The 26,478-nt window shown below is 36.7% G+C and overlaps 1 protein-coding gene across 1 annotated transcript in view; it reads left to right on the forward strand.

Annotated features, from left to right (window-relative positions):
* MAN2A1 (mannosidase alpha class 2A member 1) overlaps positions 1-26,478 on the forward strand; it is a gene marked incomplete at both ends in the record, with an annotated part of 192,386 nt that overhangs the window by 110,118 nt on the left and 55,790 nt on the right. Inside the window, one exon of the mRNA XM_084234307.1 lies at positions 23,420-23,585. Within this exon, the coding sequence (XP_084090433.1) occupies positions 23,420-23,585 (166 nt within the window). The remainder of the gene's footprint in view (positions 1-23,419; positions 23,586-26,478) is intronic.

A 26,478-nucleotide genomic window follows, 5' to 3' on the forward strand; every position in this document is an offset into this window, starting at 1 on the left:
CTGTGCCATGTGGGTCACCACCCCACCGGGGATTGAACTTGTGCTACAGTAGCTATCCACATAGCTTCATAGTGCTGAGACTTAACCCTTTGCACCACCAGAGAGGCCCCAGTCTATCTACTTTTGACAGAACTTTTGTAGTATAAAGGTAGTTAACAAAATTTGATCTATAGTTATGGGTTATGTTAGCATCTGAAAGATGTAGAGAAGAAGGAACATATATGAATCCTTAAATAATTATTTTGTCTGAGGATGATTTGAAAGATAGAAACTTTGGATGAAAGTGATATTTAACATCCATTGGCTTCATTTATTGCCAGCGTACATTTGACTTACCCCAATATATATCCCTACTGAGGAAAGTCTCTGGAGTTCCACACGTGCTCACAGGCTAGATAAATAGCTCCCTCAGGCTGATCACTCACAACTCCATCTCAGTGTGTTTAAAACTGAACTCCTTCCTACTGGAATGTTTTCTGTGGTCTGAAACAAAAAATTTAGCATGGCCCTTCAGGTTTCCAGGCCAGAAACCGGGACCATAATTTTAGAGTGACCACATATTCCAGTTTTACATTAGTGCCCCCTTTTACTCTTGAAAGGGTACTGCTTGGGCCAATAAATTATGATATTAGCCTGATTATCTCTTTTCTTTTTTTTAACTTCTTCTGAACATTTTGATTTCATACTTGATTCTTTTATTTTCCAATTGTATCCAAACACCAGGTTTTCATTCTATTTCTTGAATGACTTTGAATTTTGCTTATTTCTCATCTTCAATACCACTACACTACTTCAGGCTGTTACCATCCCTTATCAATCATCCCTGAATGATTGTGACAATTCTGTGGCAGATATCCCTGCCTCATATATTTGTTGGAAGCATTAAATTACATTGTGAATAAGTTAACAGTATAGGATTTAACACTTATAGGCACTCAGCAAATAAGAGTAGTGATGTTATAACTTCCTTGCTCAAGAGCTTTCTTTTCTCTGCTGTCCTACAGATAAAATTCAGTCTTTAACTTGGTTTGTGTGTCTGCATTTTAGTTTCTCAAGCATCATCTTGCACTTCACTCCAGCCTACATTTTGTGTTCCAGCCCTTAATTTATCCATTCTCTGACATGTTTTGTTTTACTTGTAGTCCTTTGCTACCTGAAAAAACAACAAACCATTACCAAAAGCTTCTCATACTCCATCCCCATAAACACACACACACACACACACACACACACAGAGCGAGTAATGGGCAACACAGGAAGGACATCAACACTGAAAAACTTAATGTTAATCTTAAGAGAAAATAACATTGAAGACAAGATGGTTCTCCAAAAGCAACATACACATATTTATCGTTTTAATCCTGTATTATCTTTTTTTTCTTATTTTTTTAAGAAGTGGGGTACGGGCCAGAGTTGTGGGGGGTGAGAAGATTCACCAGAGAGAGTGGGGAGCAGAGGAGACAGATGTACCAAAATACACTGCTGAGGGGAACAGCAGGCGAAACAGGAGTTCTGCCGTGCCATGTTGGTTGCTCCCAGCTGGCCGGGGATCAAACTCACGCTGCAAAGGCCTTGGACAGCTCCACAGCACTGCACTCAACCCCTGCGCCACCAGGGATGCCCTGAATCCCACATTATCTTTTAGGACTCAGATGTAACATCCTCTGGGACCTTTCCCTGATGTCCATAAGTGAGAGCTAGGTGGTTTTTTTTTGTTGTGTTTTTTTTTTTTAAGATATATTTATTTTTGCTTACAAGAGCTAGAGTGTAGGCCAGAGGTGCAGGGTGGGTAGAGGATTCACCAGAGACAGTGGAGAGCAAAACAGGTGGATTGACTGAAATACACTGCTGAGGGGAGCAGTGGGCAAGACAGCAGAGGTCTGCTGTGCCATGTGGGTCAGCTCTGTGGCCAGGAATTGAACTCCTGCTGCAGTGGCTGCTGATAGCTTCATAGTGCTGATACTTAACCCCTTGTGCCACCAGGGAGGCCCCAAAGTGTTGACTTGTATGCCTCCAAAGGACTATGCATGTACTCATTCTAATGTTTGTCTTGATAATGTTTCAGAAAAGTGACGCTGGAATGTGTGCCCGGAGCATTTTGCACTGGGTTTTGCACCTGAAAAATCTGTCCTGCAGATGTAATCATATATAGATGAAGAAAATTTTGGAAAGGGATACAGCACCTAGGTTTATTATATGAACAAATATTTTATTTTTCGTGTGTGTTTTTTTCCAAGGTTTATTATTTATACAATTTATACAAGAACTGGGGTACAGGCCAGATGTGTGGGAAGGTGAGAGGACCCACTAGAGACAGAATGGGAAACAGAACAGGCAGACTGACCAAAATACACTGCTGAAGGGAGCAGCAGGCGAGACAGGAGAGGTCTGCCACCCCATATGGGTTGCTCCGCAGCTGGCAGGGATCGAACCGGCACTGTAGAGGCTGTGGACAGCTTCAAGCGCTGTGCTCAACCGCCTGCGCCACCAGGGAGGCCCGAACAAATATTTTAAAAATCTTACATATCCATTAACAATCACCATTAATAAATTGGTCAGATAGGCTATCATAAAATTCTATAAAGTTTAAAAAAAGATGCCCAGGTTAGTGTTTGTTGTAATGTAAACAACATAGGATTGGTAAATTCTGAGGTAAGCTTAAGTCTTTATAAAGTCTACCTTTCAAGTTCTGTGAAGAAAATGATCATGACTTTTTTGAATTAAAGAACTTTGAATAGTTGAGTGAAATAAGAAGTGCTTGGCACATAGGAGAGTTTATTAATTTAAAACTAAAAAGTGAGGTGAAAATTATGAACAACGTAAAAATTTTAAGAAAGAAGTTATGTGAATAATTCATAGATAGACATTTTAAAATAATCAAACTTTAAGGAGAAAAGTATGTCTATAGTGATAAATCTTTATGGGAAAATTATTGCTTTAGTAGAGTCATCTTGCATTCAGTACTATCTTCTTTTAAGATTATATAAGGTTTTTAGTACTTATTGCCCTCCTTGTGTTACTCATTATTATTTCTTGTGTGTGCAGTATTTCACTTTGGATTGCATCCAACTACAGATAAAACTTACTACATTGGTTTCACAAAAACAGTTAAATTTTCTTACGAAAAAATTTCAAAATAGGTCTTGCAGGACTCCAAGGTATGTTCCATGAGGTCATGTAAAGGCCAGACTCCTTTTACCTTTCAGCTCTACCATCCTTAGTCTGTGGTAGTTGTTCTCACAGTCTCAAGGTTATGCCTTTCTATGTGGAAATTTCTTGTCTGTTATTCAAAGAAGGGGAAAGGATAAAACTTATGTCAGTTGAGTCTGTCATAAAGTAAGACTACAATGCCTTTTTTTAAAAGATTTATTTATGTGTACAAAAACTGGGATATGGGCGAGAGGTGTTTGGGGGGCAGGGGGACGGTGAGAGGATTCACCAGAGACAGAGTGGGGAATGGAACAGGCAGATTGATTGAAACACACTGCTGGAGGGAGCAGCAGGCAAGTCAGGAGAGGTGTGCTGCACCATGTGGGTACCTCCCTGGCCGGGGATGGAACTTGTGCTGCAGTGGCTGCGGATAGGTTGCGTCTTAATCCCTGTGCCACCAGGGAGGCCCAGAGCTATAATAACTTGATGGGAAGTTCCACCTACAGAATTTTTTATTACATTTCATTGGCTGGCCAGAGCCTTGGCACATGAACATCCCTAGCACAGGCACTCAAAATTTTTTGTTTGTTTTGATCATTTTTCAGCTACGATTGTTGTCTTCCTGAATACAATTGGGTTTCTCTCAGTAAAGGAGAATATAAGAGTGGTTACTGAGTAGGCAACTAGCAGCATCTGCTCATTATCTTCGTTAACTGTACCCCAAGGCAGTTGTCATATTTTCTGATTATTGGCTTCTCTTCCCTGACCTCTTTAGCTCAGTTTTGAGTTATGTTCTATATACCCTGTAGAAACAGACCTATGATAAATAAATCAGTTCTGGGTGCTGAAAGCTTCTTAAAAATTTGTTCTCAAGACATTTTATCAGTAGGAAGAAAAACCATATCAATCACTTATTAAAGAAACATTTTCTATTTATTCTGAAACCAAGACATAATTAGATATTGCAAAATGAAGAATTGGGAGAGAGAGAAGGTAAAAGATTGTAAAATAAGAGCATATAAATCCTATTGGTATATAGGATAGTCGCACAATTAAAAAAATGAAGTATTAAACATTTATTTTTCTTAATGTCATCTTATTTAAGATGATATTAAAATTACTTATTCAGTGGTTCAGTTAGCTCTTCAGTGACAGTTGCATTTTGTGTTTCTGCCTTGTGCAACCCTGTGCTGAGTTGTATTCACCCTTAGTTTTCCTTTCCTTTATTTATTCTTTCTTATTTAAAACCCACACAGGCAGGGAATCTTTACAAGTAGTTTTTGATTCTGATTCTGTATATCCTGCCCCTAAATCGAAGCCCTCAATCCTTTACACAAAATTTTTAGGGCTAATTATATTTGTGAATTCAGAATTTTTTAACTTTAGAAGAACAATGTGGCATATTATATCATATGAAGTCTCACCAAATCCTTAATAATTTCTGCATATTCAGATCCAATGGGATAAGTATTAATAACTTCATGACATTTCACTTTGGATTTTACCACCAAATGAGTTTTGAAAATATCTTGAATTTTGAGAGCTTTTTGGATATTGAGAGAGATTGCAGACTTGTAGAGTAATGATTTGGAAGAATTATGACATTATTTAGAATAATTAGCAAGTTCTCTAATAAAGAAACCACTATGACTTTTATGATTGCATTGGATTGTGATTAGCATCATGCTTGAGTGTGTTACCATTTTCTCTGTTCAGATTCTTATGCCTTTCAAAGTCTGCTGGAAACTGTCTCTCAAGAAATCTTCACTGTTGATTTGTAGTTCTGGATAACTCTTCATCCTTCAATGCCACATTCTCTAAGCACAGTTATTTAGGTATTGATGTTCTCTTTGCAAGAGTCCCTTCCTTAACTCTGGAGTGTTCAGGCTTCAGGCTTCCTATCATTTTTTTTTTTTTTTTAGTTTTATAGTTGCTTGTTGATTTTAATTTTTACTATATTATAATTAGGTTTTTTCCTGGTCCCTTATTTAGGTTTTCTAAATTCTTGCTATGAGTGAGACCATCCAGTATTTTTCTTTCTGGCTTATTTCGCTGAGCATGATCCCTTCCAGCGCCATTGATGTTGCTGCAAATTGCATGTGTTTATCTTTTTTGATTGCTGAGTAATATTCCATGGTGTATATGTACCACATCTTCTTGATCCAGTCATCTATTTTTGGGCATTTGGGTTGTTTCCATAGCTTAGCTATTGTAAATAGTGCTGCTATAAATATAGGGGTATACTACAGGGGAGGAAGAAAGGAGTAGGATCAAAACAAGAGGGGTGGGAATTGTATGGGGACTATAACCAAGATGAAAATGCATACATTGTGTGAAAATGAAAAATGATATAAAAATGTATAAAATTTTTAAAAAATGGAACAAAAAGAAAATAAAAAAAATTTTAGTTTTACCCCATTTGGTATTACCTGAAATAATACTTTTTATAATTTTCACATTAGGCATTTAAAGTTTACCTTAGGCTGCTTTAAATAATATAATTTTATATTAATTATAATGCATTTTTACTGTCATTTAGAAATTTGAACATATTTATCAGTAGGACTACTATCAGTCTCACACATTGATCTTTAAGTGATGTGGCATTTATCTACTTAAGACTTTCAGGCCAAGATATCTTCAGTCATTCTTTTCATCAATTTTATGTGAATTTTTCAATAATCTTCCTTCCCAGGATCCTATACTTCTGTGAATTTGCAAAATTTAAGGTTGTATTGGACTCAGATTTTGTTTGTACCCGTAGTTGAACAGACTGCATTTTAAATGTTGCTTTAAATTTTATTTCTTTTAAAGCAATGTCAAAGTAGTTATATGTTTAGTGAACACCTGCTAAATTGCCTGGTTAGACTTTTTTAATTGCTGTTTTATTGTTTATACTTTAAATCAAACTTTCTTAACTGGCCATATAGTTATAGCTTATTATTATCATATTATTCTGTAGTGGATTCAGTTACAAAGAGAGTTTAGTTGTGTGATTTGTCTAATGAAATTGAGGTGATTTTGTGTGTTTATAACATCTTGTAATTTCCTTGTCATGTACCGTCATTAAGAAACATACACAGGATATATGTAGGGTTATGATGACCTACTTTGATACAGGCGGTGGTGGCATGGAGATTACCATTTATAATCTCGGAGAGATTATAATCTCCAGAAACCCGTATCTTTAGAGAAGCTGAGGAATACTTTGGAAAGGAAATGAAGTAGTGTTAAAGAATTGCTGGCATTAGTTTTGTTGAGTTTGTCAGATAGTCCAAATTTCAAATAATTCTGTTATTACGGTAACGACAAAGTTTCTCCCCCTGTTATGGAGGTATATGATAAACTAAAAAAGTGTTAAAATATGTGGAATCTGAGTGATATTTAAAAAATGATTTGTATTGGGGTAGGCTTATATGAGAGATTCATTCATTGTTTTTTTTTTTTTTTTCTAGTTTTTGTATACTTGGTCCTCTGTTTTCTGTCGCCTTCTGGTCTACATCATGTCTTCTGAAATTGCTAATATAAAACCAGTTTACTCAAAGCAATTCAGAGCATAGAACAATGTGATATTGCATATTTCAAAGTCTTCCATTCCTCTCAGCAATCTTTTTTTTCTTTTCACCTTCTAAATGCAGATTAATAGATTTGTGCTACAATGGGAACAAGGAAAAGGTTTTTAGTGAAGGTGTCCTGATCCTGAAAAACTCAGAGAGGGATTCAAATCCATCTTGAACTTCTTAATACTTTGCAATTTTGTGGTTAATAAAAAAATAGTACAGACTTTATATTTAATAATTTCGTCATTTTTTGAAGAGTTCCATTACTTTTTTTTAGGCAAGATTTATATATATACAGTGTGGCTACTTTATAGACTATAAAACATGCTTTGGGTTTTGGATTTTTTTTTTAATACTTAATATATACTCAGATTATAGGCAGTTGGGTGCCTTATGTGTTTTTCTTTGAAACATGTTCTTTAGCCCCATGATATCGTGTTTAAGGTAATATTACCTTTAGTGTTTTCTATCTTTCTCAGTTGGTTCATTGGGTTGCAAGACCAATATTGTTTGGGCCTTTCCCAGGAAAATAGAAAGTGGTTTGTGTTTAGTCGTTTTCATATTTTTACCTGTTATGTAATGGTTCACTAGCATGAAGAAATGTAGCATTGATAAAAAGCTGTCGTCGTTTTCTCTTCTATTCACCAGAAAATCTCACACAAGATAGATTTGAGTTGACAGATATATACAAAGTAAATGTAAACATCTGCCATTTCTGTCTTTAGCAACAAAAGAAACTTATTTTACTGTATTAATTTTTGAAGTCTTTTTAATTGTGAAAAATCAGCCTGTTTCTATAATGTGTTGCTCTAAAGTTATAGTCATTGGAGAAATGAAATTTTCCTTGAGTAGATGAAAATTGCAATTTGATTGAATATCATTCCTTATGCAGTCACCCATAAATACAATGTCTTTTGCTGTGTTTTCAGAAAATGACTACAGATGTGATTTCTGAATTGACAGGAAAATAGGCCATCTTAATGTTTTTGGTAAAACAGATGTTTTTTTTTGTTTTAGGCAGAATTCCCTCAGTGAAAGGAACTTAATCGGTGACAACACTCTTGGGGTCAGCTAAATTATGTACAGTTTTTGTTTCTGTTTCTTTTTACTACGATAGTATCAAAAATATTAGAATATTAGTGGGAAAAGAATGTTTATTCTTTTCATTGACTTGTTTTCTGTTATGCCTTATAGGTAGTTACAAGATTTTTCAGACCTCTTTTTTGTATAAAAGTTATAACATCACATGTGGATTCTACTTTGATTATAACTATGTATACTTTTAAAAATACTTTTTCCATTATCATACAGCCCTGGTAATATATAGTGCTTCTGAGGCTTAATTCTTTAATTTGTGGGCCTCCCCGGTGGCGCAGCGGTTGAGCGCTGGGTTGCGAAGCTGCCTGCAGCCTCTACAGCGCCAGTTCGATCCCCGGCTGCTCCCCGGCCACTGGAGGAGGGTCCCACATGGCGCACAGACCTCTCCTGCCGCCCGCTGCTCCCCTCAGCAGTGTACTTAGGTCCTTCTGCCTGTTCTGCCCCCCGCTCTGGCTCTGGTGAATTCTCTCACCCTCTTGTGCTTGACTGTACCCAGTGCTTGTATAAATAAATAAATAAATCTTTAAAAAAATAAAATAAAATAAAATAAAAAAATAAAAAAATAAAAAAAATAATTCTTTAATTTGTAATATTAAGATGCATTTGGATCTACAAATTCTGATAACATTCATGATACTCTTAAAAATGTCCATACCAGTGAGCTGTGCACTGGTGATCTCACTATTAGACACAGGAAAAAGCAAATCTTGTGAAGGGAGCATTGAAATGTGGGTCATGAGCTCATTCTAGTCCCACCTATGTCACAAAGCACCTTGATTTTTTTGAAACCTTAGTCATTTGTTATAGGGGAGAGAAGGGTCTAAAGGATTTGAGCTCCAGGCTCACTTCCAACCGACACTGGGTTTTATTCTCTGTTAAAATCTAAACCATTTCTAAACTTTAGATTAAAACTGAGAAACAAGTTTTTCGATAGAAAATTCTGGAATATAACCAAGTTTGTCCAATAACTGGGAAATAAAAAACAATTCTCCAAGTATGACTAATGAATACCTATTATATAGTTGTTCCATTTTTACCATTTCTTACAAAAAGTCAGAATCTACTGAAAGAGTACCATACGTTTTTATAATAGCTGGCGCAGTTAGCCTCTATTTTATCACCTCAAATAAACCCTCATTATCCCAGTTCTGCCTTTAAATGTGGTTGGAGACTCTTAGAGTAAAGATTATTTTCTGGATGGATATAGAACACTATGACGAGGCAGTATTCTGAGAACCTTGGGGAAATGGGACTCTGATGGAATTCTGAGTGCCGCAGATGGCACATCTGTGTGCTCCTCACACATGCACTGTGAGTGTTTTAGCACTGGAGAAGAGAATGGGCCTTCTCCTCTACCTTCAAGATGCCCAAGAGCCTGACAGTTTAACTTTGAATCCTGGCTCTACCACTTAAATGGATATAAAACTATAAGCAGTATAATAAATCATTCTGCAAAGTGTAAATGTAAATTTACATCTGTATGTTGGTTATGATTTTAAGACTTCTTAACTTGATGAGGAGGCTGAGCAGAGCTAATTGAAGGAAAGCACATATTTTATGATAGGCACTGTCTAAATACTCATTAAATATTACTAGCTGTTTGTATTATTGTTATTGTGACTGTTACATTTGAATAACAACTACCTGCCAAATGAAATTTTCTTTGAGATAAAAATAACAATTATTTCTCTGCCTGATGTCAAGAAGCATAGTAACTATACTTTCTTAAAATATTTTATAGTTTCGGATCATATATTCGAGTCTCTTACTCATTTTGAATAAATTTTTCTGTATAGTAGTAGGTAGTGGCCTAGTTTCATTCTTTAGCTGTAGCGGTCCGGTTTACCTAACATTATTGACTTTCATTTCACCAGTATATATGCTTGGCTTCTTTATTATAAATTAGCTGTCCATATATGTTTGGATTTATTTCTGGACTCTTAATTCTGTCCCATTGATCAGAATGTCTGTTTTAATTCTGGTCCAATACTGTTTTGATTATTATTGCTTTGCAGTATAATGTGAGTAGGGAGCATGATACATCCATTTTCTTCTTTTTTCTCAGAATTGACCTATTTGGGGTCTTTTGTGGCTCCATACAAATTTTATTTTATTTTTAAAGATTTATTTATTTGTTTGTTTGTTTGTTTATACAAGCACTGGGTACAGTCAGAGGCCCGGGAGGGTGAGAGAATTCACCAGAGCCAGAGCCAAGAGCAGAACAGGCAGACTGACAAAGTACACTGCTGAGGGGAGCCCAGCTGCCAGGCATGGAACTGGTGCTGCAGAGGCTGGGGGCAGCTTCACAACCCAGCACTCAACCACTGTGCCACCTGGGAGGCCCTCCATACAAATTTTAATTTTGTTGTATTGCATTGACAAATGCCATTGGTATTTTAATAAGGATTACATTGAATTTGTATATCACTTTATGTTAGATGGCCATTTTAACAGTGTTAATTCTTTCAATCCATGAGCACCCAATATCTTTCCATTTCTTTGTGTCCTCTTCTATTTCTTTTACAGTATTTGTCTAAGAAGCAATTTTATTTTTGACTTATTGCTTTCTGTGTATTGTAAAATAAACAATTATCTACTCAAAGTAATGTTTCCTAGAAAGTTTTCTCAAATCTTATACTTTTATCTAACTTAAAAATTTTTACTGGTAATATAGCATTCTTAAATTCAAGATTGTAGATATTTTCAGAAACTTAATACTTAATTGCCAACAGCCATTTTAGGTTCTGCAATCACATTGTTTTGCGAAAGGCAGCTTTGTGTATGGTTTCATTCACACATGCTGTTTGCTTCCTTTTGTAACTTAACCTTGTACAAATGCCTGTCAGTGACATGGTAGCTTCAAAATATCTTTGTCAGTGAGTTTTAAGAAAATCATTTCTCCCAAATAAAGGGAAAAATTGTGAAATTGTTAGCAAGGTCAGGTAATATTTATGTAGTACTGTATTCAATGCTAATTTTTATTGCTGATAGAAAGAATATTTTGTTCATTAGTGTTGAATTTGTTTTTCTTCATCGATGAGGTCATGCTTATTACCTGAATTTTTTGTTTACAAATGTAAATTTCAATTTCTGGTATATAAAGATAAGTAGGATTGCTATTGTATGGCTTTGAGATAGATTTTTTATGGAAAAATAGTTAAATGTTTGCCTATTTAATAAACCCTATTATCACTAAGATGGTGATAGAAGAGGTTCCTCACTTTGCTTCCAAAGGGAACATCTAACAGCTGACTAAAGAGGTATAACACAGAGAACTTCCCACAGCCTTGGGGGAGAATTAAACACCTTTTGGATCTCAGATACCAGCACAGAATGTACCAAGTGGGCATGAGGAGAATATCAGTGTTTTGACTTGGCTTATTTGTTTCCTTTTGCTGCTGTACCAAATTACTACAAATTTTGTCTCTTAAAAACACATGCACATTTATTGTCTTATAGTTCAGGTGGTCAAAAGTCCAAAATCATTTTCATTGGAAACTCGCAGGGCTTTTTCCTCTGGGCACTCTTAGGGGACAATCTGCTTATTTGCATTTATCTTTATTTTTATTTTCTAGAAGCTACCTGCATTCCTTGACCTGTGGCCCCTTCCACTCATTTTCCGACCTCTTGCTTCTGTTGTCACTTGACTGCTTCTGCATCTGTCTTATCGGGACCCATCTGATTATATCTGCCAAGTTGGGTAGTCCAAGAAATCTCACTGTCCCAAGATTCTTAATCACTTTGGCAAAGTCTGTTTTGCCATGTAAGGTAACATATAAAAAGGTTCTGGAGATTAGGATGTGGGTATCCTTTCAGGGGGCAATTCTGTTTATCATAGCTGGAAAACTAATTTTTGTATTTCTAGTAGATAAATGGATTCTGGATGTTGTAGATATTTAGGAGCATTCAAGTAAATCTATATAAATATTCATTAGGCATCTCAAATTGAATAAATCTAAACCTGGATATATCACCTTCACCTTGAAACCTCTACCTAGTACCCATACTTCATTGTGTTCAGTTTTCAGAATGACACCATACCTGTCCAACTGTAAGTGGAAACAGTAAGTCACAGAGGACTTTTACTTCTGTTTACCACCCACTCTTCCCCCGTGGAATTAAAAAAAAATATATTAACCAAAAAATCCCACCTCTTTCTCAGATTTCTGTCTTATTTTGTATGTTTATCACTCCTCTAACTTAATATTCAGCTTTCTTACATGTGCTGTCACGTACTGATGTACTTTGCATCCATTAACTCCAATATGTACAGTTCTGATTCTTGTGTCTTTTTCTTCTTGATGTTTGATCATGTTTTTCAGTCTTTCATGATGTCTGGGAATTTTATATAAGTGGCTCAATTGTGTGAAAATGTTATAGAACTATCAAGAAATATGTTCTTCTAGAGACCATTCATTCATATTCAATTGTGGTAAGTTGAGGCCAGTTCACACAATGCCTTGTTCATCTAGCTCATCACAGTTCCTTCTAAAAACCTGATATATTCTGTTGGCTCTACACACTGCTAGTCGCTAAAATTGTATGGAATATTTCTCCTTTGTTTTTCAGTAGCTTTCTTTTAGGTTTTAAGCCTCCCTTTTTAATTTCTTTTTATTTGAAGTACCTTTGGATTATAATGTTATATAAGTTTTAGGTGTGTATTATTGAAAATCAACATTTGTGTCTGTATACTACATCAAGTTTACCATAAAGTTCAATTCCATCCTTCATCAGACAGCTGAGCCCTTTTCCCAGATTTACCTACTTGACCCCTTCCTTCTGGTAATGGCTACATTGGTCTTAAAGTCTAAAAGTTTATTTTTGTTTTATTTAGATCATTTGTTTTTTAATTTATGTCCCACATATGAGTGTAATCACAGTGTTTATCTTTGTACATCTGATTTACTTCACTCCAGGTCCAACCATGTTGTTAGGAATTCATCTGTTATTCTGAGTAATGTTCCATTGTATTTATAGACCCGTTTTCTTTATCTAATCATCTGTGATGGCTTGTTTTTGAATATTATTTGCAATGTCCTTGCGAGAAAAGCAAATGTATAGTTGAAGTTTCCTACGTCATTAACAGATGCCCTTTGACTTCTCTGGCCTCTAGGGGATCATTTTCTAGAGTGTGTTCTAGGCATTTGGCAGAACATAGACTGTACTGTGCTTAGAAATGGCATGCGCTCCTGTGAAATGTTTATGAAGAAATGTACTTTTCAGAGGTTTTTTTCCTTCTTAGCAGTTCTCTTTTGCTTCAGGTAGATGTTTACTACATTTTTTTATCTGATTTTTCTTAGTTGACCAATCCAAGACACCTCATGTCTTGTCTTCAGCTATTCCATCTCTCCTCTAAGTAGAGTTATTTATTTTCCAACTTTAATTTGCTTGCAGAAAAATGCTCACTTTTTATTTATTGATTTGTCATAGCACTTTACAAATTTCCTTTTATTTTTTAATTTTTTTTTTTTAAGATTTATTTATTTATACAAGCACTGGGTACAGTCAGAAGCGTGGGGGGGGGGTAAGAGAATTCACCAGAGCCAGAGCGGGGAACAGAACAGGCAGACTGATGAAACACACTGCTGAGGGGAGCAGCGGGCGCAGCAGGAGAGGTCTGCGAGCCATGTGGGACCCTCACCGGAGGCTGGGATTGAACTGGAGTTGCAGAGGCTGCAGGCAGCTTCGCAGCCCAGTGCTTAACTGCTGTGCCACCAGGGGAGGCCCTAATCTTATTTTTAAGATAGAAAAAATTTTAAAATTTAGTAATCTAATCTGTCAAATTTCACTTCAGTATATATTTATATTATGGTTAGAAAGACTATTTTTTTAAGATTTATTTATTTATTTATACAAGCACTGGGTACAGTCAGAAGCACGGGAGGGTAAGAGAATTCACCAGAGCCAGAGCAGGGAGCAGAAAAGATAGACGGACGAAATACACTGCTGAGGGGAGCAGCGGGCGTGGCAGAAGTGGTCTGCCTGCCATGTGGGACCCTCGCCTGCTGGCTGGGGATCGAACCAGCACTACAGAGGCTGCAGGCAGCTTCGCAGCCCAGCGCTTAACTGCTGCGTCACCGGGGAGGCCCTAGAAAGACTTTTTATACCACAAAATTATGTTTTTTCCTTACTAATTCTATATCATTTGTAATGTTTTAAAATTCAGCTGAAATTAATGTTAGCATATTATTTAAATAGATCTGTTCATCCATTTGTCTTGCTCATCATTATTGCAGGTATTGTAGATACAGAATTGTTTTGCCTTGCCAGTGACTCTTTCTGTCTTCACTGTTCTCCCAACAAGAATTTCATTGGCATTTGGCTGGCATTGCATCATATTCATTCAATAATTTGGGAGAATTGTCTTTTTTGCAGTATTTTAGTTTTCTCATCTAGGTATGGTGTCATTTTGTATAAAATTTATTTTCTTTTGAATGTTTTCTTGATTAATTTTTAATCATCCTAATAACTGCTACCTTTTTTGTGTATCACAGAACCCTCTATACATACCTGTGTCTGTTACCTACCTGATCATATTGAACTTAACAGTTAGAGTCTGTCTCTTTCCATTCCTAAGCTATAGGTCCTTCCATGACAGAAACTATGTATTCACGCTCATAAGTTTATAACTGTACACATACCAGGAGGTATATGTCCTTCTGTACTTTTTAAATGTTTTCACTCAACTATACACCACATGGTTACTTCATCGTGTATGTTCTGTGCACCTGTGCATTTATTCACCCACTCCCACCATGTTTTCCAAACTCTTAAGGCATCTGTGTTATCACGTGTGCTTTTGTTCTTGTATTTCAGTTAGATCTATATATGCCCCCCACACAAAAAAAGCACTAAAGGCAGCTTAGGATCAGAGTTAATTAAAGCAGTTACTCTACCATGCAGTATGATTCACATACCCAGCTCTCTAGTCAGAATGCCAGGAGGGTCTTACAAGGGAAAGGAGAGATTAATTGCTGTTGAAATTTTACTTTGGATAAGGTCTGAGCTATGTGATTTTCCAGACACATTTCCATCAAACCTGAACAATTTTGTTCCTGACTTTACAGATGAGGATGTTAAGACTTAGAAAAATAAAATAACTTGTCCAACGCCACTGAAATTCTAAGTGCCATACTGGAGTTTTGAGCTTGGGTGTGTCTGACTGTTATCTGACTCTAGATCCCAGGTATCACAGAATTAAATGGGATTTTTGCAGCTATATCTCAGAAAGGCTCCTTTTGTATTTAGTATTTTGATTTGTCTTACTGATGTCTAATAGGGTAATCATTACAACAAAAACTAGATAGACTATATTGAAAGGATTTAGAATGTAGAAATGGCAATTTTGTAAACATAATTCCATGTGCTTCCATACTCAGAATACTGTAAAAAGAGTACTACTTTCTTTTTTCTTTGGATTATACTTCTTTAATGAGACTTAGATAAAATGAATTTATTCTTGTCTCAAATGTATTTTTTCATATGCTGTCATTAAGAATCAGACACATTTAGCTCTACTCTGTTCTTTACCTATGATCCTGCATCTGTCATTTCCCCCCCATATTTATGAAGGGGTTAATTACATACCATGTCAACCTTAAAGGCATTTTTTAGGATTTGAAATTATCTAAATGAAAGTGATCCTTTAAAACTACTAAGTTCCACACTGTCTTCTAGTGAAATTTTTGTGAATTACTTGTTCATCAGCTATGTATTGAGTATAATTCTATCCTAATGAACATTAGGATAGAATATATTCTGCATTAGGTACATGAAATTAGTTATTTTTTTACTTAACCTATTGTTTGAGTAACTGGTTTAATAGTATTAATAGCAGTTATAGGGGACCTATAAATATTTTTCCTTTGTGTCTTCCTTGCACAGTCATAAAAATATGTACTGTTTTTAAAATGTTTCCTTGTTATTTTTGTTCATCTTATGCAATGAATACATAAGGTAATTCCTTAGTATATATTGCAAGATATTTTTTGTTACAATATTCCACTTTATACATTTTCTTTGTCAAATATACTGAAATGTAAATAGCCCTTTGAGCATATTGAGCTTCTTAAAAAGAGACTCTGTGGGGATCTTTGACATTGGTAAGGAGATAGTTCTTCACATACGGATTTGGAATTAAGGGACTCTCCACAGAAAACACCAACTCTCAAAAAAATCTTTCCTCGCTTTGGTTTTTAGTGAAATAATTAAGATGACTGTGGGAGTAAGACTGAGATCTAAGCCCTGTTCTGGCATGTTTTAGCCAGATGAGTCTTGGCAACATACCTGAGCTCACTGAACCTCTACTTCTGTCCAGTAGGAAAGATGAAGACTGTGCTTTGTGGGTTGCCAATAAAGGCCTGAGGCCCTTGGCCCACCATACAGGAAAGACTGTGAGTGACAACTCCAAGGTCACACAGACTAGTGAGCATATTCCTTCCATTCTGCCCTTCATTTTTAGAAGGAAACCTGTGTAGTGCTAGTCTTGTGTTCAGAGGGGCCTCTGTTTAGATTTGCCTCAAAGAGGGTTTATTGCAGTTGCCTTTCTTGACGTGACATGAATTATTTCTACAAAAGGAGTGAAAGAATTCTAAAGATACTCATCTACATTGCAATTTCAAGTACAGAGTCATGTTTACAGTAGAATTCTAGTTCTTCCATAAATTGATTTTTACAGTTTGACATGAGCAATAGGTGTCCTTTCATGTTTCTCTGTAGTAGATCCTTGTCTGCCCTCTAATTTGATTGGCAGGTAACATGAGAGCATTTTGTCCTCATGAAGTATAAGACTGTTCATTGTATATAAGGTGTTGAGATAATTGTCCATAACTACAAGTTGTGAATATTTAGTGTCATGAAAACTAGGAGACTGGACCTAACTTGGTGACAGATGATAGGAAGCTTATGCAAATATGGGGGAAATTGGGGAGAAAAGAGTTCTGAGTTTCCTATACAATTTACAATGAACATAGGAATTAACTATAGCCATTTTCTGTATATAAATATTCTTAGTGCAGACCAAATATTAATTTTCAATAACTTAGTATAATATTGTGATGCGATATTAAGAACAGTTGGTTTCATTCATAGCTGAAGGAATCAGAAGAATCCATGTTTGGAGATATCAGCATTTAACAAATGTTTGCCCTCCAATCATGTCAATAGCAATGAAAATTTAGGTAATTTGGGATGGTATATTTATTTCCCAAGGAAATAATTCATACATGACCATGCCTTGTCTATATTCTACATAAAATGTACATAGATAGAGTTTGTGTGTTAGATAAATTTGTGTGGTGATGCACTTGAAGAACATGCTGGGAATATCTAATTATGTTAAAAAATTATTTTCTTAGTGCCACATTATACTCATTATACATTCTGCACATTTACTTTTTGAATAGATTCCTGGCATGATAATTACATAATCATTCAGTACAGTAGAAACATCATTACGGTCAAATACTAATTAGCTACTAAAATGAAACAAAACAGAACCTAGTTCACAGCTTATTATAAAAAGCAATTTAATATTGCACAAAACCAAATGTATGGTTAAAATTACTTGCTTTAAATGTGAGTCATCCCCCCTCCCCCATTTCCCTTGGGAAGGAATCAGTGTTTTGTATGCTTATTATCTAATTTATTGCATGGGCACATGTTCTATTTGATTATCTAAGCCTTTATGACCTGGAGCATCCAAAGAACTTGGCATTCAGAATTCTAGGCTCAATACCTAACTCTGCCTCACGACTTTTATACAGTTAAGAGGCAGGCCTAGCATAAGTCCTCAGACCATGCCTTCTAGAGTTCATCACTTGATATCTCTAAACCTCTGGGAACATGATGTTCAGTAGTAAGTCACTCTTTTTCTTTTTCTTTTTTTAAAAGATTTATTTATTTTATTTATACATACAAGAACTGGGGTACAGGTGAGAGGTGTGGGGGGTGAGAGGATTCACCAGAGACAGAGTAGGGAACAGAACAGGCAGACTGACTGAAATATACTGCTGAAATACACTGACTGAAATACTCACCCGCTGAGGGGAGAGCGGGAGTGTCAGGAGAGGTCTTGCTGCGGCATGTGGGTAGCTCTTGGCCGGGGATCAAACTCATGCTGCAGTGGCTGTGGATAGCTTCACAGCTCTGCGCTCAACTGCCTGCGCCACCAGGGAGGACCAGTAAATCACTCTTTTCTAGGATACTGATTTGAGCATCATTGGTGCAGTGAATGCATGATCCTCAACATTTTCCCTTTCCATTCTAAGATTGTAGTATTATAGTCCATTTGATAGAAGGTAGTCGTTTTGTGATTCTCCAGATGTGCTTATAATTAGAAAAGAATCAGATGAACGTAAGCTCTGGTGGAGGACAGTAGGATGGTACAGACTGACAAATCCTTCAGATAAGTTGGTTGAGAATTGTTTCTGTGGATAAAGTGAGGTTTCACCTAGTACAGAGGGGTTTCACTGTACTTTGTAAATTTATTTTTCACAACATGACTTCATTTTTTTTAACTATGCATATTTTTGCATTTTTTTTTTCTTAAATCTCTGTTCTCCCTCAGATGTAGTCCCCATACTTCTCCATCACCACAGCTGCCGTGAACCATCACTATTGTCCCTTGTGCTCTTCCCTCTCTTCTTTTGACCCTTCTCCCCTCCCCTTTCTTGCTGTTTGCCTCAAATCTATATTCAGCTTGCAAGTTTTGTCTTTTTCCTGACCCTTTGTTCAGTTTTCCTATGTTCCACCTATAAATGAAACCATTTCATATTTTTTTCCTTCTGACTTATTTCTCTTATTTCCAGCTCCATCTGTGTTGCTGCATATGGCATGAGTTTATCTTTTTTGATCACTGAGTAGTGATCACATCTGAAAGGGAAACCTTCATGTATATGTACCATACCTTCTTTTTTTTAAAGATTGATTTATTTTATTTATACAAGCAGTGGGTACAGTCAGAAGCATGGGAGGGTGAGAGGATTCACCAGAGCCAGAGTGGGGAACAGAACAGGCAGACGGACGAAATACACTGCTGAGGGGAGCAGTGGGCGCGGCAAGAGAGGTCTGCGCGCCATGTGGGACCCTCACCGGTGGCCGAGGATTGATCCGGTGCTGCAGAGGCTGCGGGCAGCTTCGCAGCCCAGCGCTCAACCGCTGTGCCACCAGGGGAGGTCCTATACCATACCTTCTTGATCCAGTCATCTGTTTTGGGGCATTTGTGTTGTTTCCATATGTTGACTATTATAAATAGTGCTACAATAAACATAGGAGTTCAGGTTTCCTTTCATATTAGTGTTTTTTATTTTATTTTTTGTTCTTTGGGTACAGTCCTAGGAGTGGAATCACTGGATCATAACTTAGGTACATTTTTAGTGTTTTGAAGGTCCTCCACACAGCTTTCCATAGTGGCTGGGCCAGTTTGCATTCCCAGCAGCACTGTAAGAGGGTTCTTTTTTCTCCACATCCTTACCAGCATTTGTTGTTTACAGTTTTGTTTTTTTTTTAATATGGGCCATCTCACTCATGTGAGGTGGTATCTGATTGTCGTTTTGAAGCGCATTTCCCTGATAATTAGTGATGATGAACAGTTTTTAATATGCCTTTTGGGCATTTTCATTTCTTTGGAGAAGTATCTTTTTTGGCTATTCTACCCAATTTTTTTTTAATTTTTTTTTAAAGATTTTTATTTATTTATATAAGCAGTGGGTACAGTCAGAAGCACGGGCGGTTGAGAGAATTCACCAGAGTCAGAGCAGGGAGCAGAACAGGCAGAGTGACGAAGTACACTGCTGAGGGGAGCAGCGGGCAGCAGGAGAGGTCTGCGGGCCATGTGGGACCCTCGCCAGCGGCCGGGGATCGTTTTGGAGCTGCAAAGGCTGCAGGCAGCTTCACAACCCAGTGTTCAACTGCTGCGCCACAGGGGAGGCCCTATTCTACCCAATTTTTTGACTGGGTTATTTGCTTTGTTTTGTTGAATTGTGAAAGCTTTCATGTCTTTGATATCAATCCCTTTTCAGTTGTATGGTATGCAAATATTTTCTCCCATTCCATAGGATGCCTCTTTGTTTTGGATACTGCCTCTTTTTCTGTACACAAGCTTTTTAGTTTAATGTAGTGCCAGTTGTTTTCTTCTCCTTTGTATCCCTTGCTTCTGGAGATGAAATGTTTCTGAAGTATATATAACAGAGTGTTTGCTTTTGTTTTCTTCTTTATGTTTTATGGTTTCTGGTCTTACATTCAAGTCTTATCTATTTTATGTATGGTGTGAGATAGGATTCTAATTTCATTCTTTTTCATGTGCCAGTCCAATTTTCTCAGTACCATTTATTGAAGGGCTTGCTTTGTTACAATATATACTCTTTGCTCCTCTGTCATAGATTGTTTGACTATATATGTGTGACTTTATTTCTGGGTGTTCAATTTGATTCCGTTGGTCTATGTGTCTGTTTTTGTTCGAGTACCATGCTGTTTTTATTATTATGGTTTTGTAGTATAGTTTGAAGTCTGGGAGTATAATACCTCTGTTCTTCCCTTTTAGTCAGGAGAGCTTTTGCTTTTCGAGGTTATTTCTGATTCCATATGAATGAGTTTAAGCAATATTTGTTCCATTTCTTTGAAGAATGCAATTGAGATTTTTATTGAAATTGCATTGAATTTGAAATTCAGTCCATGAGCAAGAAGTATCTTTCCATTTCTTTATGTCTTCTATTTCTTGTAACAGTGATTTGTAATTTTCCTTGTATAAGTCTTTCGCCTCCTTTGTTAGATTTATTTCCAGGTGTCAGGTGTTTTGTTGTTTCAATTGTATGTGGGATATTTTCTTAATTTCTTCCCCTTCAGACCTATTTTTGCATATAAGCTTACTTATTTTTGTGTATTCATTTTGTAACCTGCTACTTTACTAAACTGGTTTATTGTTTTAATTTTTTCATAGATTTCTTAGGGTTCACTTATTATTATATTATCTATAAATAATGGTACTTATACCCTCCTGTTTGTATTCCATATATCTCTGTTTCTTACCTAGTTCTGTAGCAAGGATGTATTGTATTGTATTGAAAAGCAGTGGTGAGAATGAACATCCTTGTCTGGTTTCACATCTGAAATGGAAGCCTTTCAGTTTTTCATCATTAAGAATGATGTTCAGGGGCATCCCCGGTGGCGCAGCGGTTGAGCGCTGGGTTGCGAAGCTGCCCACAGCCTCTGCGGCACCGGTTCAATACCCGGCTGCTCCCAGGCCCTCGGAGGAGGATCCTACATGGCGCGCAGACCTCTCCTGCTGCCCGCTGCTGCCCTCAGCAGTGTACTTCTGTTCTTCTGCCTGCTCTGCTCCCCGCTCTGGCTCTGGTGAATTCTCTCACCCTCCCACGCTTCTAACTGTACCCAGTGCATGTATAAACAAACAAACAAACAAATAAAACATGCCTCTATTAAAATATATATATATATATATATAAAGGAATGATGTTCAGGCCTCCCTGGTGGCGCTGGCAGTTGAGCACTGCACTGTGAAGCTGTCTCAGCTTCTGCAATGCGGGTTTGATCCCCGCTGCGAGAATCCCACAAGTTGCGCAGACCTCTCCTGTCTTGCCCACTGCTCCCCTCAGCAGTGTCTTTCATCAGTCTGCCTGTTCTGTTCCCCACTCTGTCTCTGATGAATCCTCTCACTCTCCCGTGCATCTGGCCTATACCCTGGTTCTTGTATAAATAAATAAATCTTTAAAAAAATAATGATGTTGTCACATGGCTTTTGTTATTTTAAAATGCGTTCCTTTTATCCTGAGTACTGTGAGGGCCTTTATCATAAATGGATGTTGAACCTTATCAAATGCTTCCTCAGCGTCTATTGATATGCTCATATGGTTTTTATTTTTCTTTTTGCTTATATGTTGAATTTCATTAATTGATTTTTGGATGTTGAACCTTCCTTGTGTCTCTGGAATAAATCTGCTTGGTCGTATGTATAATCCTTTTAATACATTGTTGGATACAGTTTGCTCTGCATTTGTTAGATTCTACTTGCTTTCATCTTTCATATACATATGCTAATATAATCAAAGAACATAACTGATATGAATTAGGTTCTGTGATTCAGTTGCATACTATAAACCTAATAGAAATTGAAGACACTGTCGTATTATCACCATTGTTTTATGAGAATACTGTTTCAATCACAAGTGCTTCTCCCAATAAACAATCTTCACTTAAGTTTGGTAACTGTAGGCATTAATTTAATTTTTCAATGGAAGGTTTGTAATAAACTTGAAATATATAGTACATATATGTGGATAAAACAGCACTGCTCGACTTTTTGATGTTTGAAATAAGCAGTGCGAATTTGCTTCTACCAGTTCTGATACACCTAGTGACTGTAAACCACTGGGAAGCAGTTGCTATCTGACTATTCACTTCTATGTCCTGCAGTCACAAAATTGTATAGGAAATAAACATATTCTAGAGCATGAAAAGATCCACTAGTGAATCTGAGTTATATTGTTTGTCAGACATCCTCTTTGAAATACCCCTTGATTTATTTGAAGGTGATATGATACAAATTGATTATAAAGTAAAATCACAAATTTGTAAAGCCTGTGGATTTCATGAAGTCTGTGACATCATGGTTAAAATGTTTCTACTATAGGCAAAGTCATGAAACAAGGAGAATTTGGCAGAGTTATGCTGTTGAAAGATTCTTCAACTGATAATTATTTAAATATCAAAGAATTGAGAGCACAGATCATCAGGAAAAGTGATTAATTCCTCAAAGAGTTATGCTGTGAACTATGTATATAAAAATAGTTGTTTAAAGCCATCTTGTAAAAAAATGTGTTACATGAAGGATGTTAGAATGTACTAATATAAAATATTTTTTGAAAAAAATTCTGGAACAGTTCTGCCAGAATTCCCAGTTCATTCATTTATTGAGCATTGCGCATAATTGCAAATATTCCCCTGACTTACATTAGCAGTTTGTTTTCCTTTTCCTAGCTGTCAAGTCAAATATTTTCTTCAGCAACTATTTATTAAAGTTTTAGCCCTAATTTTAATTTTTTTTCCAGAACCACCTCTCTTTGAGAATAAATACATGTAAGATATACGTGTGTATATGTGTGTGTGTATATATATATGTATGTATATACACATACATAATCCATGTGTGAATTATGTGATTTTGCATGTGTAGCCATACATTTTTATTGTGAGTGATCTAAAGTGAATGTCAGGAATTTAATTAAAATTAATAGCAAAATTGCAAGCAGGACATTTATATATTTTCTTATTCAGTGAGATTAGGCAGTGATTGGAATACTAGTTTGTATAGAGTTGATTCAGACAATCTTAAATTTTCTGGGATATGGAAATAAATTTATCACAATTCTATTAATATCCTCCATTTGTATAACATTTTTTTCTTAGAAAGTAAATCATCTCATAACCTTTCGCTCTGTGTGATTTTGTTGTGTTTAAATTGCCCTTTTTTCAAAGGTTTTACCAGAATATTCCTTACAATTCTCTGTGTTTTGGCTCGAGAACTGAGGTCTTAATAAAAGTGTGAAGTAAGGAACAATATTTTCAGGCTCCAGTAGTAAAGCAGCTCTTTTTTGCAGGAATCTTGTGGTCTTTAATCCTTCAGATCAAGAGCGAAATACAGTGGTCTCTGTCTTCGTGAGTTCACCCATAGTACAAGTGTCTTCTGCTTCTGGAAAGCCTGTGGACATTCAAGTTAGTGCAGTGTGGGAAGCAGCGAGCACTATTTCACAGACAACCTACGAGGTATGTTGTCACCATAGAACTTAAAGAGGCATAATTATAGAAGTATAACCAATAAATATTGATAGTTTAATGAAAATGCATGCCCCCTTGAGCTACAGTGTATGTGAAGTGCTTAAAGTTGTAAATATCAAAAGGTTTAGCTGGCCAAAATGAAGGAAAATAGCTCCTCTTTTCCAGTACATTAATTTTATTACATATGTTATGCTATATTTTTATATATTTTTTATATAATTTTGTTTATTTTTATATTCCTCATACAATTGTGACCCCCTTATTTTGTCCCCAATCCTTCCCTTCCCCACCCCCCAACCCACATAGAGTGTCTCTGGTTCATAGTTGTTTGTTGATTTTGATTTTTACTTTCTTATAGTTATTCTTTTTCCTGGTCCCTTATTTAAGTTTTCTAGATTCCTGCTATGAGTGAGACCATCTGGTATTTTTCTTTTTCTTTCTGGCTTATTTCGCTGAGCATGATCCCTTCCAGCGCCATCCATGTTGCTGCAAATTGCATGTGTTTATCTTTTTTGAATGCTGAGTAATATTCCATGGTGTATATGTGCCACATCTTCTTGATCCAGTCATCTATTTTTGGGCATTTGGGTTGTTTCCAAAGCTTAGCTATTGTAAACAGTGCTGCTATAAACATAGGGGTGCAGGTGCTCTTTGGAATTGATGTTTCTGTGTCCTTTGGGTAAATCCCTAGGAGTGGAATTGCTGGATCATATGGAAGCTCTATGTTTAGTAGGTCCAGAAATCTCCACAGAGGTCTCCATAGTGGTTGGACCAGTTTGCACTCCCACCAGCAGTGCAGGAGAGTTCCTTTTTCTCCACAACCTTGCCAACATTTGTTGTTGCTAGTTTTTTTAATATGTGCCATTCTCACTGGTGTAAGATGGTATCTCATGGTAGTTTTGATTTGCATTTCCCTGATTACAAGTGGTGTTGAACATTTTTTCATATGCCTGTTGGCCATTTGCATTTCCTCTTCAGAGAAGTTTCTTTTTAGCTCTTCTGCCCATTTTTTGACAGGATTATTTTCTTTGTTGTTGTTGCGTCTCTTCAGCTCTTTGCAGATTTTTGTGATCAGTCCTTTATCGTTAGTGTTGTGTGCAAAAATGTTCTCCCAGTTGATGGGGTTTCTCTTTGTTTTTATTATTGTCTCTTTTGCTGTGCAGAAGCTCTTTAATTTGATGTAGTCCCAACTGTTAATCTTTGCCTTCACTATCACTGCTTTGGGTGATGTGTCTGTAAATATGTCTTTGATGTGTATATCATGTAGTGTTTCAACCTGTATTTCCTTCTATGTATTTTATAGTTTCAGGTCTTATGTCTAGTTCTTTAATCCATTTTGAGTTGGTTTTTGTGTATGGTGTGAGATGGTAGTCAAGCTTCATTCTTTTGCATGTAGCGAGCCAGTTTTCCCAGCACCATTTATTGAACAAACTTTCTTTGCTCCAATGCATAGTCTTTGCTCCTTTGTCAAAGATTAGTTGACCATAAATCTGTGGGTTTATTTCTGGATTTTCTACTCGATTCCATTGGTCTGTGTGTCTGTTCTTGTTCCAATACCATGCAGTTTTGATGATTATGGCTTTGTAGTATAGTTTGAAGTCTGGGAGTGTGATGCCTCCATTCCCTTCTTTTTTTTTTTTTCAGGAGAGCTTTGTTATTCAGGGTTTTTGGTGATCCCATATGAATTTCATCAATAATTGTTCTATTTCTTTGAAGAATGACATTGAAATTTTGATTGGAATAGCATTGAATCTGTATATTGCTTTTGGTAGCATGGCCATTTTAATAATGTTTATTTTTCCAATCCAATTCATGAGAATTTTAAATTCTCTTTCTGGAAGGGTCAGAAGTTCTTCCAAGTTACTGTCGTTACAATCTGGGGGGTGGTTTTCTTTTTGTGGTGTGCTTATTTCCTGAGGAGTTGCTGGGTTGCGTGTGGTTTTTCTACTCCCTACTGTCTGTTTTCTAATTTGCCGTGTGCATTGGGACACTGTGTTGATGGTACTGGCCGCCGGCATCTTGGGCAAACTTCCCAGCTCACCTCTGGCTCTTCCAGGAGCCATCTGCTGGTTTCAAGCATGCTTTACTGAAGAAAGGTCTTTGTTCTAAAATGGCGATGCGGGTTCGCACTCCTCTGCGTGCCTGGTCTGCCCTGGCGGTGGGTTCCCGCTCCCCCTCTGGGCTCGGACTGCAGGCCTGAAGGTGCCTGGTGTGGGCGAACTTCCCAGCTCACCTCTGGCTCCTCCGGGAGCCTTCTATGCTGTATTATTTTTTTAACTTTTTTTTTAAAGATTTATTTATTTATTTATTTATACAAGCACTGGGTACAGTCAGAAGCACGGGAGGGTGAGAGAATTCACCAGAGCCAGAGCAGGGAGCAGAACAGGCAGAAGGACCGAAGTACACTGCTTAGGGATGCAGCGGGCAGCAGGAGAGGTCTGTGCGCCACGTGGGACCCTCAACCGCTGGCCGGGGATCGAACCAGCGCTGCAGAGGCTGTGGGCAGCTTTGCAACCCAGAGCTCAACTGCTGCACCACCAGGGAGGCCCTGTTATGCTGTATTATTATTAGCACAAGTTATTAATAATTATGTTGTATGTCATTGTATTTATATTGTAACCTTTTCCTGAATTGAATTATGATCATTACTCATGAAATTTTGAATTTTTTGGGTCAAACTTTCATGACAGTTATGCACATTTAAATTAAAATAATCCCACCCTTTTAAATAACTTTGAATACTTTCAACTTTATATAACATACCAGAAAAAAAAGACTTCTTAAAAATAAGTAATAGTCTTCCTTTCTGAAACATAATAATGGAGATTCTGAACTCAAGTATTGGATACTTTGGGGGAAAATTTCCTAAAATAAGCAGTAT

This window comes from Talpa europaea (genome assembly GCF_964194135.1).
Source record: "Talpa europaea genome assembly, chromosome: 5".
NCBI lineage: Eukaryota > Metazoa > Chordata > Mammalia > Eulipotyphla > Talpidae > Talpa > Talpa europaea.